This window comes from Mugil cephalus, chromosome 13 (genome assembly GCF_022458985.1).
Source record: "Mugil cephalus isolate CIBA_MC_2020 chromosome 13, CIBA_Mcephalus_1.1, whole genome shotgun sequence".
NCBI lineage: Eukaryota > Metazoa > Chordata > Actinopteri > Mugiliformes > Mugilidae > Mugil > Mugil cephalus.
In genome coordinates, this window is record NC_061782.1 from 2,173,199 (window position 1) to 2,188,409 (window position 15,211).

Below are 15,211 nucleotides of genomic sequence, written 5' to 3' on the forward strand. Positions count from 1 at the left end.
GACTCTCAGTCTCATCCACAGCCATCATCAGTTACCTGTTAGTGTCCACCAAGAATTCTCTGTATGCACATCTGACACATTTCACTGTGATTAAACTTCCCTCTGCAAGAGGAGCAGAGTAGTCCTGAATTTACAGCATGTCTTATTTATTACTTGTGCAAAAGTGCTTGTGAGAAGAAAAAAAAAAATACTTATTGAGATTCTTAAATTTAAGTTTGTCTCATTTCTTCTTTTGGCTCTGAAAAAAAGACACTTTTAAAATTTAACCTGAACACACAATACGAAACTGAAGAGAATGGTAACAGTCAGGCATGAATGTAATGTCAGTTGCCGCCTTTCCATTTACCCTAGAAATGCCTAAATATCTCTATTATAATCACAATAATGGAAAAACAAGATTCTATTTGATTGGATTAGTATTTTTTATGCAGTGTAAGATACTTCCTCTGGACGCCTTCATGGCCAAAAATGCCCCATTGACTTCCATTATAACTACATTTTCTAATCTGACTGTTATTCCAGTATAGAACGATGCATTGTGTAATGTCAGCATTTATTTAGAAGAAAAGTAGTGATATTTGACATTTTTACAGTTTTTGATCAGATTCAGCTATTTCCCCATTGTAGGCCGATGCATGAAATTCTTGTAAATTTCATGCACCTACATTTCCAAAAACCTCTCAGATATCTAAAGCTAAAACATTTCTATGCTGTCATGGTGACTTTTCAGATGTATCGATATTACAGTTTATCACAAAAGTTAATTTTCCATTTCCCCGTCACTGACATCACTGGAGATGACGCAGGGGGTCATGTGACCAGTTTATTTCAAGTCCATCTTCCTCAAAGTGACGGAAATTTAACAGAATTATGAGATATCATGATACGAGACTTTATGAGAGTTACAGCTCATTTGCAAAACACCTTCCAATGGAAACACATACAAAGAACAATTGTATTTTATCAAAATTTCAGAAATATTGCTTTTATTTTGCAAAAAAGTGTGATGAAAACACAGCTACTGAGTCATATATGTATTTACTTGCCTGATCCTCTAACCATTTGATACTCCTGTGCTGAATCCCAGTGCAACTTGCCAGTTGCAGTCACAGAGTCATATTAGAAATATTTACAGCCCCCATAACCATATATTTGCTTTATTGTGATGTGTTTGGGGCCAGTAAAAATAAGAATTGTTTCAAGAAACTTTGCAAAACTTTCTTTTACCAGTGATTTAGCAGTAATAAGGAGTTTTTATAATTCTTTTACTAGGTCCTGTTATAGTGTTTATTTATTTTTTTACTCTGTGTGGCTGACTGGTGTACATATACTTAAATAAATATGGATGTGAAGATTTATATATATATATAGAGAGAGAGAGCGTTTTTTGTATAGTAAAACTATACAAAATATTATAGAAATACTGTATAAAATATCAGAGATTATTACATGCTAGATTTGGCAGCAGTTAACATCACAAGAAGGAATAAACCCAGCATCTTGGTTAACTGACTCTTTCTGAAATAGGACATTTTATGGGTTGGTGGATAAAATATGGGTATTTTACAAATAAATAAATTTGTGTGCAGTTTTTATCTGTACGATACATAGTGAACTCAGAGAGAAAGTGGGACAGGGAAGTAGAGGAGCCTTGGAATATTTGGCAGATGAAGTCCTTAAGCGTTGACCCACACTCCTGATGGATTACAGGACGGTACAGCACCGTGAATTCAGGTGCATAAAGGTCTCTGGCAAAGTTCGGCCGAGGCTTGGCAGCTTGTGTGAGGTTCTGGGCTTCCATCCTGGGCCATACGTGCAAATGTGCATGGATGTGCATCATCTTGTGTAATGTAAGCCTTTTGTCTGTGTGTTTATGTGTGTATGTGTGTGTGTGTGTGTGTGTGTGTGTGTGTGTGTGATCAGAGGTCCTGTGCTAACGACAGGCCTCCTAACTAGGCCAACAGCTGCTATCCCTGGCAATCCATCTCCAGTCGCTTTGAAGCTCCTGGTTTTTTTTTTGTTTGTTTGTTTTTTGTTTTGTTTTTTTGTTTTTTTGTCCCTATTATTTCAACACAGGAACATTTTGCATATTAATGCAAGTTATACTGCAGCACACTGACCAACACACACACCTGCATGTATTTAAAATCCCTTTGTAGAAGCCAGCACATGAAAAAAACACAAGTGTCCAGGTGTCGGCCCGAAGCCAGGTGATGTATTCAAATGAATGCAGCCTATTCACATGTTCTCTCTACTGTGTACTGTCTCTTTGTGTGCGTGCGTGCGTGTGTGTGTGTGTGTGTGTGCATGTGTGTGTGTGTGTGTGTGTGCAAAGCTGCGTGGGTGGTTATAATTGTGCAAAGCAGAAATTAGACTTCGTTTGAATTCAGAAAAGATGCTGAACTGTCCCTCCACTGCCTTTTGTGTGTGTGTGTGTGTGTGTGTGTGTGTGTGTGTGTGTGTGAGTGTGTGTGTGTGTGTGTCAATGGTTAGATTGGAATCTTGGATTTGTCAAGATTTGATTTGATTTGATTTGATTTGATTTGATTGCATTAGTGTTTTTCATGTGGTGTAAAATACTCTGGACGCCTTCGTGGCCAAAAATGCCCCATAGACCTCCACTATAACTATTGTAACTATAACTTTATTTTTTAATCTGACTGTCATTCCAGTTTTAAACCATGCATTCTGTACTCTTTGCAAATTCATCCTGTGGGACAGATTGGACCCTCTTTTAGCTCGCGAGCCGTATGTTTGACACCTGTGGACTGGAAATGCATCATGTCAATGAATGTCCACACAAAGATATAGATATAGCCATACAAACACACTATGTCTCATGTGCAGGTGTCTTTCTGGGGACCAGTCTCAGCTTCACACCTGCAGAGTGAGGACATTGCGCAAAGTGAGGACATATAGTCCGTGTCGGTGGTTGCCTCTGCCTTCATGACTATGCTGGGTTAGGGTAAAAAGACAGGGACTCGTTATAATCATCTCATTAGTGAATGTCCTCACAAAGATAGCTACACAACCACCCGTGTGTGTCTCCTTCCTTTGATGGTGGACAGAAGGCCTGTTTTCATGTTCAAAGCGATCCCCCATCTCTGTTCTCTGCACACGAGCCTTCCTTAAAAAATAAAACAAAACAGAAAATGGAATTGTTCCTCTCCTCTGCACACGTGCATTTGATTTGTGCTCAATAACCTTAACCAGCCGCACCTGAGAAGATGTGAATAGAGGACAATGTTGAACGTCGGCTCCTCGTGTCTAACCTGTCACTTTTTTAATTTCCAATTTGTATTGATTGCATATTAGCTTGTGTGTCTCCACTTTCTGAAATCAATGCTAAAACACACACACACACACTATTTCCCTCTTCATCTCCCTCTTCTTCTTCTTCCCTCCCTCCCTCCATCACTCTCGCTGACACACTGATGTGCGTTGAAGTGAAGCAGAGCACACAGCTGTGAACTGACCCAGAGGCCTGTCCTCTGTCTGTCTCCCTCTCTGTGTGTCTCTGACAGCCTGGACCACTGGGACACAACCAGAGGAGTAAGCAGGTCAACGGGAGAACGAGGGCAGTCCGGGGTGGAGGGGAGACAAACTGAGAAAGGGGGAGAGTGTAGGAACACAAGTGAATTCAAAGAACTCTTTAATTAGAATATTAATCACCTTTGCGCAGGCGGACGCGCTGAGTGGGTTATCTGTGTTTGATGCTTGATGGACGACCGTGGTCATCGGTCAGCCCTGCTCCGTCCCCACAGCTGCTGTGCCACATGCTCACTTGGATGGGTGCAGCACATAGTGGCAGGACGCTAGCTTCACTCTGGTTAAACTGTCAGAAATGGGAGGTTATGTAATGGCAGCATGTGTCTGATGTGCACAAAGCTTGTTTTTGCGCTTGAGTTTTTTTTTTTAAATATTTGACTGTTGGAGTCGCGTCAAGGTTACGGATTTTTAAAGCGTTTTATAACGTGATGTCCTGATCCGTATGCACAGCTTTTTTAAAATGATCAGATCCGTGTCAGGCTTTAGCCAAGCCTGACCTTTTGTAATTATTTATTTTAGGTCCAAAACCACATCCCTGTAGTGTGTTCTCCTCCTTCTTCTTCTTTTGTTTTAGAGGCAGCTGGCTAGCGTCAAATCTTCTTCTTCTACGGAATCACGTGACTAAACATGTCACATCGAGGTGAAACGTCCTCTTTTTAAACTGAAACTTGTCTGGGATCTTGTTCTACAAGAGCCTCAAACATGTTTACATTGAATTTGCGTTGTATGTGAGTCTCCCGATGAAGCGTTCTGAAATTTTTCATAAATTTCAAATCTGTTCACCCTAGTTACTTTGTATATATTGTATATATATTTTGCATATATAAGTTATTAAATTAGTTACATCTTTATATTTGTTTCTATATTTTACATATACTTGGTATAGATTTTTCTTTAATATACCTTTAAAGCTAATATTTTCTATTTACTTTGTATAGTTTTATATATATATATATATTTCTGTGCACTTTATATATACATTGTGTATAAATATAAATGTAACATATTTTTGCATATTTTATATATACCTTTATACATTCTACATTCGTCTACCTCTAATATATTTTTATTTTTCACCCTTTCACCCATTTTTTCTGACTGTATTTCCTCCTGTCTTGATGGGATCAAGTATCTATCTATCTATCTATCTATCTATCTATCTATCTATCTATCTATCTATCTGTCTATCTGTCTATCTATCTATCTATCTATCTATCTATCTATCTATCTATCTATCTATCTAGCATGTGGACCATGTGTTGTGACGAAAGAGCCGCTGGCCACTATTTACATTTCAACGTCTTCTTCCTCCTTCATTCACTATAATTGTGCGTCTGGTTGTCAGTGACAATATTTGGTGCGACCGCCTCATCCTTCAGAATAAGACTCAAGAAAAGTCAGAGCTGAAAATCTGATCACACTGTCATTATAACACAGAGTAGCTTATTGGCGTCAGCGGCTTTGAAGCTTCTAAGAAGTTTTAAAATGTTGTTTTTTTAATGACTGCAGCTAGAACAGATTCAGACAGACTGACATGTCTGTGGTAACGAAATGAAAGAGGAGGAGGATGATGGGTAACATGCTATTACCCATCATCCTGTCATCATGGGATGCCAGTGGCTGTCCATCCGTGACAGGACTGGAGGAGGACTGGCAGGGACATTGGGGTTGTTTCACACAAGCTGTGGAGCACTTTCTTTATGTAATGTGTGTGATTCAGATGACACCGTGAATGCTGCCAGCTCCTGATTATTTCTGTGCATTTCTTCTATTTTTTTCTTTCTTTTTCTATTCCAGCTCTGATATCTGCCGGCTGCTGCACCAACTCCTGTAGGAGTGTAAAGCTTTGGGACAGGTGAGTCACACTGAGTCACACGCTTCACATAACTGTACAATGAAGAACAAATGCTGGAAAGGAATGACAACTTCTCTGGCTTCGAGGCCACTGGTTGGCAGAGGAAATAACAGAAACCCTTAAACACGTTGTGTTTTTTTTGTTTTTGCATTTAGCAGAATTAGACGAACACAGTCCAATCTTATTGCCACAATTCAAATATTATCCTTTTTTTCTTTTCACTCTGGTTTTAGTCTCTACCCCCTTCTACAAGAAAATCTCCTCGCCTTACTGTCCACTGTACCCGGGAGATTTCAGACTTGAGTTATAATGCTGTTGGGTTTCTCATATTTCACAGCATAATCATAAAAATATTGCTTAGTCTGAAAAAAGTTTGGAAAGACACACACTTCCAAAGAGAGTTATGTGCAGGGTGCTGGATCATGGACACAGAAGCTCTATCACACATGTCTAAATGGAAGCTTCTGTTTGCAGATTAATTCTGCAGTTTTTCAATATTTCTTAGTCTGATTAAATGTGTGGTAGGACCATGAATTTCAAGTTACCTTCAAGTTCCTCTTTGAGAAAAATGCAGCATGTGGGAACATTTTTGGATTGTACTTATAGTCACCTGAATGGATGTTTGATTTTGATTCACAAGGTCCTTATTCGATTTAACGTGATGAAATATCAGTTAATTTAGAACTATTTCTGCTTGGAAACAATTTTACTTTTTACTTTATTTTCCCTCATCTTTCACATCTCGTTGCTTTTGCGCAGCTCTTTTCTGTCGTCGTGCTAATAAACAGAGTTTCTAATCACTGTTTACACATCGGGGCGGCTGCTCATATCTTGGACTTTGAAGGTAGGAAAGATCTGACTTGGACTCTCAGTTGAAAATTCTACTTGGATTCCGAATTGAGTTACAAATGGAATCCAGCAGTAGCTTCTGTCGTGTTGTGGATCTTCATCACACGTGGATTTGTCTTGTAGCCTCATTGCAAGATTTGTTGTGGTGTAAAAAACCTGAGAGAGAGAGAGGTCACCCTGATATGACCCCTGCTTTAATGCATCAGCTCAGTGATGGCTCCGGGTTAATATTTAATGATGAAGCAGTTCCTAATGGGTGAATAAATCAGCCTCCATCTTTACCTGAGGAGGATGGATTCCTGCATTCTGCTGAGCATGAAAAAAAATAAAAAATGCACTTTCCGTCTCATTCTTGTCTTTCAGCTTCGACGCCTCCTGACCACGACATGCCTCTTGATCAGACGCTGCTTTGACAACCCCCCCCCCCAGAGAGACAAAGACGGACGGAGAGAGGACTGATGTATAACTGGATGGATGAATTAATGAATATTCCGGGAAATCAAATAGAAGAGCAGCAAAAGGCAAGAGAGTGGACGTGTGAACCAAGGCGATAAAAGTGGCAATGAACTGGAAACAGACTTCTTGATCTCCTTCTCGGCCCTGTCTGCTGCTGCTGCTGCTGCTGCTGCTGCTGCTGCTGCTGCTGCTGCTATGCATCTCCTACGGACCACCAGGAAAGACTGAGCGTCATGGTTTGGGCAGGCGGAGGCTCGTCTCTGCAGTGCCAAAGGGAAGAGAAACTAATTAAGACGGATGAGAATCTTTGTGTTGCCAACAATATAGTCCTACCTCTTTGGAAAGACAGAGGCCAGAGCAACTTCTCCTGCTGACAGTGGAGTTTAAAGACCCGTCTCTTCACACTCGTCACACCAGTGATCATTTAACACGAAACTCTTTCAAAACCCAACTTTGCATTGACAGTAACTACCTTCCTCAAGTCATTGTGGAGCCGCCGTTAAAGCACAAAATGAGCGACTAAGTGACGACTAGCATAGTTTTGGCCATCATTCTTAGCAATTGGGACTTTGTCACTCATCAAAGCTGAGATCTGAGATTCACACGAATACTGGAACAAGCGACAAAGTCCAAAGAGGCAGAGAGAAAATGTGAGCTGCTGCAAATGATCAGAGAGGCGGTAAACAAGCCAGTTCAGCCACACTGTTTTGTAGTGTTAATTACGACGGTCATTTTTGGATTCCAGTCTGCAGGTTAAAAACGGGCTGTATCACCGCTGCTCTTTTTGGCACATACAGGCACAACTCTGCATATCCACTTCCAAAGCTGGACATCAGCCTGCTGCGCTGCTCCTTTATCATTTATAAAGCTGGAGCGGACATAACGGAGATGAAAGAGGCAGCGTCCACAAGAGGGATTCATTCCAGCAACTGCACTTTCAGTTTGCTAAATGCTCTCCCATGATACCCTGTAGTGTATAGGGGAGTCAACATGGAAGACTCTTTAAATATGTGTCGGTGAAGAGTCACAAAGCAATAACTTTGTGTAGTCCAAAACAGCAACTAGTAAAGTACACAGATGACTAATTAGGCATTTAATGAGGGTGATGCTCCTTAAAATGCCGTATTCTTCCACCTCATTCGGAGCCACAGGGCTTGTGGCAGCCGGCTAGTTTTGGTCGGCTCCTGTCGTCCAATCACATGACAGCTGTAAAAGCTAAGCTAATTATTACAGCACATCCACTGAGGACTCACAGCAGCGATGTGTAATTTTCACCTAAATTGCAGCACGTAGATTAATCTTAGGAGCTTGGAGTTCTGTTTTCTCCAGACTATATTGACACATACATTAGAAGAAGTTTTTTCTTCGAGTCATGCTGCTCTTTTTCCACAAAACATGTCCACGTTTGACTGCTCAGTATGAGGAGGAAAAGGCTTCAGTGATGAAGACTCTCAGTGATGAAAAAGCACTTTCTCAAATCCTAGAAATCAATTTGATTAGTGCTTGATTACAACTTGATTAACTGATTTAAAAAAACAAAAAACGGCCTCTTGCTTGATTACCCCTCTCTGATGACAGAAGTCAGGTACAACAATAAATAAATCCTTTGTTGCATACAAAGACATGAACCTAAACTTGCAAAGCCTGACCCTATACTACACATATGGCTACGTACCAGCTCAGTGTTCATATTCTGAGAACAGTGAAGGCAGTATTACCTCGTAATGGAGATGATTTGTATCCTGGTGCAAACACATATCGCATATAATGCTACTCAAGTAGAGTGTTTTTGCGAGAACATGTACAGTAAATACATTTATCAGGAAGGCTGAGCTTTGACGTCGTAGGCGTGAGCAGATTTCCACAAAAACAAATCCAAATTGAGCTCAGGTTTAAAAATCATTTTAAACATCGTTCCATCGTTGATAGGAGCAAACATGACGGATAAATTAATTCGAGCTGATTAGGTAAAGTATCCTCGTTTTTATCTGAAGAGCAGCCTAACGTTAGACTTTTTGACCCCAGTCACGTTTTTGATGTGACGGTGTAAGAAGATTTATGTCCTCACCCATACAATGTTGTTGTTTCTAAAAGAAATGATGGTCAAAACTACACTAACACTAAAGGCCAGGCTGTAATAATAATGACTGGTTCAAACAATCCGTGGAGTTACCCACTCAGTCCGAACAAGATAAGCTAATAATATAGAAACAAACACATTTTTGTGTATGTATATGACGTGTGTGAAATGTAATTCCTGTTTTGAGGCATTTACCCCAGGTGCTGTGTTTTAAAGGATTACAGAGAGAACATGGAGGGTTGTGTGTGTGGGGGGGTGGGGTGGGGGGGGGGGGGTGGGGGGGTAACTATGTTCTTGTTTAACAGAGGATCATTTCGCTAATCCTCTGATCCTCATTCAGCTTTCGTGTCGAGGTCTGTTCCTATACCAGAGGTGTTATTGTATTCTAAACCTTGTGTCAGCGTTCAGTCATTTATTCGTTGCCGTATGTGTGTGTGTGTGTGTGTGTGTGTGTGTGTGTGTGTGTGTGTGTGTGTGTGTGTGTGTGTGTGTGTGTGTGTATCGCAGTGGGGCGGTAGAGGAGATGTGAAGCTATGTAATTCAGCAAAAGGTCACTTTGATACTTGAACAACTGCAGTTTTAGTCACAATTTGAATATGAAAAGATTGTCCCTCATTTAGCCCTGCAGCTGCATCAGTGTGCACATACACAGTGTGTAAAACTATTTCAGAATTTATGAGAAAACTCATAAAGCTCTCATTTCCATCGAGCGGTAACATAATTTAACGGCAACCAGGTCAAACTTTCTGTCACTTTTTTTTGTTCTTTAAACCCAGAGTCTTTCCAGGATTCCCGTCACCAGATGTGAAGATCAAGGTTGTGTAACTGTCCTGATGATGACACTGGATGCGTGGAAGCGTGGAAAATGTGACATTTGACTTGACGCATACACACACACACACACACACACACACACAGTGACTCACACTAATATACACACAGAGACATCCAGACATATACATTTATCCTGAATTCATTCTGTATAGCCTCTTGTCCCTTTTTGTGAGTTTTTCTAGAATTGGTGGCAGGTGAAACAAGACAGGAACTATATAATATGTTATCAAAGACCTTAATGTTTTTAAAAAGTCGAGAGTAGTATATCTGCTTAGTTTTATATATATAGTATATATATGACTACAGTTATTATTTTTGACTTGGTATTATATAACTAATTATTATATCCAGAGATGTATGTATAAACTAATAAAGTGTCTTTATGTAAAAACATATTTTGCTCATTGTGTTATTTCTGTGTGTTTTCATTGGCTGTGTTAAACTAACAGATACAGTGGTATCAAAGATTTTAGGTGTACATTAAAAATCAATAAATCAGTGAGTTCAGACGTGAAGAATGGATTTTATATAGTACTATTACCACAGCATAGAGCCACATAGATGTTTTGAACATGGCCTGTATAAAAAGTGGAAGTCATGACAGGGCCTTTAAAGTGAAATGAATGCATTTGGGGCTCCCCCTGGTGGCTGGATGCAGTATAAGTCATAAACCAGGGTTTCTGCAGGTTTAGACAGGTGAAATTTAAGATTTCTAAGACTTTTTTAAGTACAAAAAATAGGGAATATCAGAGACCCAGAGTTATTTTCAAAAAATAACAAAATGAGATACAGAAAATGAATCAGAAATATATGGACAGTATGATTTAAGACTTGACTAAATGTAATTTAAGTCCTGCAATGCAAAATATACTCGTATGTATGACTTTTTAAGGCCTCAAATTGGGATTATTACAAATCGAGACTTTTAAAGACTTATTAAGACTCTGCAGAAACCCTGTAAACTCAACCTCCTCCATGTTAGTGGAAGGAACATGGTACAAGCTAATACACTAAGGTACACGTCAAATACATTGTTTAAAGGAAGGTGACTGGGAAAACAAAAAACATTTATCTGAACCGTCTTTAGCTTTGATTCCAGCAGCATTCTCTTCAATAACAAGCTTTTAGTTTTATTTCCATCCAGTGTTGCATATTACGTTTTCACCTAGATGAGTCTGACCACTGCGTAAATCCATCTCCAGCACATCCCAAAGATTCTCAGTGAGGTTCAGGTCTGGACTCTGTGGTGAAAATAATCTTGTCTCATGCTCCCTGAGCCACTCTTTCACAATCTGAGCCCCATAAATCCTTGCATTGTCATCTTGGAATATGAGCCACGGGACCACAGGATGCGTCTTTCCACAGAAGCTGCTCATTGCATCAGTTGGACTTAAATAACTTGTTGGCAGCTGAAACATAATCACCCATTCACCCTATTTGCTTAGTTAAATGCAGTTTAATTATGGTTTAAATTAAATGAAGTATTAAACCTTTGTTTATATCTGGTGGAGGTAGAGAGAAGTGATGCGTGGATCGATACTGAAATATCGATACTTCCGATACCAGGCCTTTATGCTCTAAAATCGATTCTCAAATCAAAATATCAGTACTAGAGGAAGTGTAGACGAGTCATCGATAACGTGGCTCCACTCACGGTGACGCACAGATTCAAACCAGCAAGATGGAACTAGCTTGACCAGTTTAAGAGCACAGAGGTCTGTGGTTTCTAACCCATCGGAAGCAACTCGTGATCAGTTCAGGGCCCGACCACTGCTACCAGCTACCATGTGCTAGCTTTTGTCGACTGGCTCTCGCTGCTGTGTGGCAGCTCACGCTGCTCATGGTGCAGAGGCTGCTGCCTCATCAATAACACGCAGTGCTTGTGTGTGCACAATAAGTAGCGAGAGCGTTCTTTATTTATTCATTCAACTGCAGCACTAGTGTACAGTGCATGTATTTGTGTGTACAGGGAACAGATTGATCCCCGGCTGGATCGCTGCCAAAGGAAATGGTCCCCAATTATTTATTAGTGGTTGAGTGGTGAGGGTGTGCTCCTATTTACATATCACTCTTTCTTTCTGTCTTCCCCTTCACACGCAGCAGAAGAGGTAACTTGTGAATTAAATTGTGCCACTGTCAGCATGATAGAATACCCACACCACACATATCCTTACCTGGCGGGGGAGAGGATCACAAAGTCCTTTTCAGCCGGGGCAAAGCTCCGCTATTACACTTCTGGTTGTGCTGACCCACGTGAATTCCCATAATGTCTACCCCAAGTCCATGGCTGCACTTGTAGCTTTCGCTCTGCAATGCAGCACCGTCGGACTCCTGTCGTCTCTGTACGTTTGCCAGTAAACCCGTCTGTCCCGGTTCCTCTGTGACTGTATTTGCTGGTGAGTCACCCTGTCTGTGTTTGCGGCGGCGTCTGAGAACACCCATCTGTTTTCACACACTTTGCATTTTTCTAATAACCCTGGCTCTGCTCAGACAAGGACAGCTTGTGCTGAAGTACTGAAATAAAACACGACGGACAGAGACACAAAGTATGGGACACACTGCACGCCGTCCACTAAACAAGAGCATTATTGGTAAAGTTTTGCCTTTTATGTTTTAGTTTTGAGAGTTTCTTCTTTGGGCTGCAACATTTTGCATTACTTTTTGTCTTTGTATCTTTTTTTTATTTATTTTTTTTTTCACTTGTGTTTGTGCTTGTTTCCACTTTGCATTAAGATGTGATCTGACCAGTCTGATAGCAAATGGCCAATGTAAAAACCAGACTCCAAGACGCATGAAGAATGCATTTATGAGATCTGATATGTGGCCACATTTGGAGGTGACTCTGTTAAGTAACATATCAGCATGTGGTTAAGTATTGATCATTGTATTGATGTATGTGACCAGGGTGTGATTAAAAATCAATGTCTTTATTCACCTTTCTATCCAGAAATTACAGTGCATATGGAAATATATCTCTGTTGTTCAATTTTTAATTGTTTATTTGACTTGATTTTGTAACTTACCATGTCTGTGTATTTCATCATGGCCATTTCATTTGTGTGAGCTCTGTTTGGACCTATTCAAAACGTGTATTACTCCAGGATTAGGTTACACATACATGATCCATTATGTTTGACATAGACTTATTGACTTAAGCTTTAGAAAATCTAAGTACGTTTGCCCCTCCTACTTCCCTCCCTGGAGCTCAGGGCCTGTTCTTGGTGTTGATCTTTTTGGGATGATGATCAGGAGAAGTGGGCGGTCTGATTTAATTTAAAATGCTCCGTTTCTCTCTTTGTTCTGAATGGGCGACCATAAGTGAGAAATGGGCACCGAGGCAGATTGTTAAATGAAGGCATATCCTATGCGCATTAGTCAACCACACAACTAACACGCGCACACAGAAACACACACTTATTTCCGCCTCATTGACCCCACTCCTCCTTACATAATTGTGTGCTGGCGAACATGACCCCTCGTCACAGTGGTAACGGACCTAAACTCTCCGTCCGCGCCGTGATGTGATTATCAGCGTTCCCACGACTTCCGCTGATCCTAGATTGTGGAAGCTCTTGTTCCCAGGAGTCACTGGAGCCGAGCTCTGGCTGAGAAATGGCCGGCGTTCTCTGCCAATCTCTCACTGACTTCCAGGGACATTTTGTATCCAGCATATTTAACGATATGGGGGATGCTGAAAGGTGCTGTTGCATCACGTCATGTGATATGACACAGCGCATGTCGCTGGTGGTGTCTTCAGAGGGAGCGCCAGATTTCTCAGCTTAGCAGAGTGTGCATTTTGGTGTTTTTCATGCATGTGAGGGTGTTTATTTGGTGTTTTATTCGTGTGTAAGAGAGAGAGCTGCTTGTCTGTCTGAAATATTCACTGAGATGCTGCAATGTCTGCAGTAAAAGACTAAAGAAATTATGATGTGAAATGCACATAAGTTGTTAGTGCAGGTTTACATCTGTGTGAACTGGTAAATGAGCAATAATCTCGTTTGGATCACAGCAGCCTCCACTGCTTTCACATCCCGTTCCTCCTCATCCCGTTTGATAAAGGTTCAACCTGACTGGAGTTAGTTTAACCTAATAACAGGACAGTCACGGTCAGACATGGATGTAGTTTCCTTCATTTCCTCTGTGGATCATCCCACAGATACTTGATCAGTTTGGGTTCTAGTGAATTTTGAGGCCAGGTCAACAGTTCTCCATGTTTTTCTCCACAGTCTAGGTGGAGGCTACATGTCTAAGTAACATCCACATGAATGAATACCAGGTCCAAACGTTTCCCACTGAATTGTCTCAAGATGGTCGATGATATTTACCTTTCCTGTTAGTGGTCATAATGTTATGGCTTATCTGTATGTGTAACCTTTTCTGTAGTAAAAATCCAGGTCTGAAGATGAAATTAACAAAAGAATTCCTCAACTGTGGCACACCCCGACATGCACGATGGTCTAAGGGCCAAATACTTTCATTTAACAGCTTTAATTTTAACCCAGACGCTAATTTAAAAAATGAACTCAGTGTCAGGATTTAACTTAGAACGGATGTGAGGCGGACGTCATGGATACGGTCGTCACGGGCGACTCCACACCGGCTAATCCAACCTTTTCTCTGGAACAATGCCCCCTCCGCACACACACCGATGCATTTGACAGAGAGATTCAGCCTTTTACTTCATTAGCTCTCCGTTGAGAGATTATTCCTGGCAAAGCCTTATCTTCATTCCAGTAGCTCAGAGCTATAACAGGCGCCCCCATCCCCTGACAATAGATGGAAGCAACACATCATCAAGAGATGAGTGGAGCAATTACTGGCCACACTCACACGGGAGCAGGACCAATCACATGCCTGATTATATGAATATACAACAATTTCGCCATCGTCCAGTGTCAATGACCCCACTTTCACCTCCTCTTCCCTTCACCCGCTGGAAAATCATCTTCTTCCATAAATCCATTTCTTTAAATAACTTAAGTAATCATAGAGGGTTAGCTCATCATCTCTCAGTAACAGTTTGACCTGTCGTTGCATGTGATCAGTGGTTCCATGGTGTAATGATGAGCTCTGGACTTTGAATCCAGTGATCGGTGGAACCTCTAGGTTCTGTGGTGAGAGATTTTGACCTTGCATTTATTTACTTTAAGGAGCTGAATGTCTTCCTGGTATTCACACCTTAGATACAATACAATGCACCACATAACATTTCAAAACATAAACCTTTCTCAATTTACATCTATAAAATACAAAGATTATTTAAAAACAATTAATTCCATTCAGTCATTTCAGTTTAAGTTGGATACACTGTCGGCCAGTGGTTCACCTCCGACCCCATAAATGTGGACGTCATGTGACGTGTTCTCAGAGCACAGAACAAGTCCATTAAATCGAATAAACACAAACCTGATATGAAAATGATGTAAATTCTGCTGAGGTCCAGCCAGATGAAACTTCAACTGAAGCAAAAGCAATAACATCAAAGAAACAAACATTAAAAATTAAAACAACTGCAGTGGGTCGTATTAAGATGTGACATGTCGCAGAACACAGGTAGAATACGTACATTAAAAGTAGAATATTTAGTA

At 40.7% G+C, this 15,211-nt stretch overlaps 1 protein-coding gene and 1 long non-coding RNA gene across 2 annotated transcripts in view; one reads left to right on the forward strand and one right to left on the reverse strand.

Moving 5' to 3' along the window:
* The window catches only part of LOC125019045 (proteinase-activated receptor 2-like), a 3,709-nt gene extending 1,908 nt beyond the window's left edge, over positions 1-1,801 (reverse strand). The window contains exon 1 of the mRNA XM_047603545.1: positions 1,603-1,801. Within this exon, the coding sequence (XP_047459501.1) occupies positions 1,603-1,801 (199 nt within the window). The remainder of the gene's footprint in view (positions 1-1,602) is intronic.
* Positions 1,802-5,284: 3,483 nt separating this feature from the next.
* On the forward strand, positions 5,285-8,573 carry LOC125018627. The gene is made up of 2 exons (XR_007113974.1): positions 5,285-5,404; positions 6,617-8,573. It is a non-coding gene; the product is annotated as an uncharacterized LOC125018627 (long non-coding RNA).
* Positions 8,574-15,211: the final 6,638 nt, after the last annotated feature.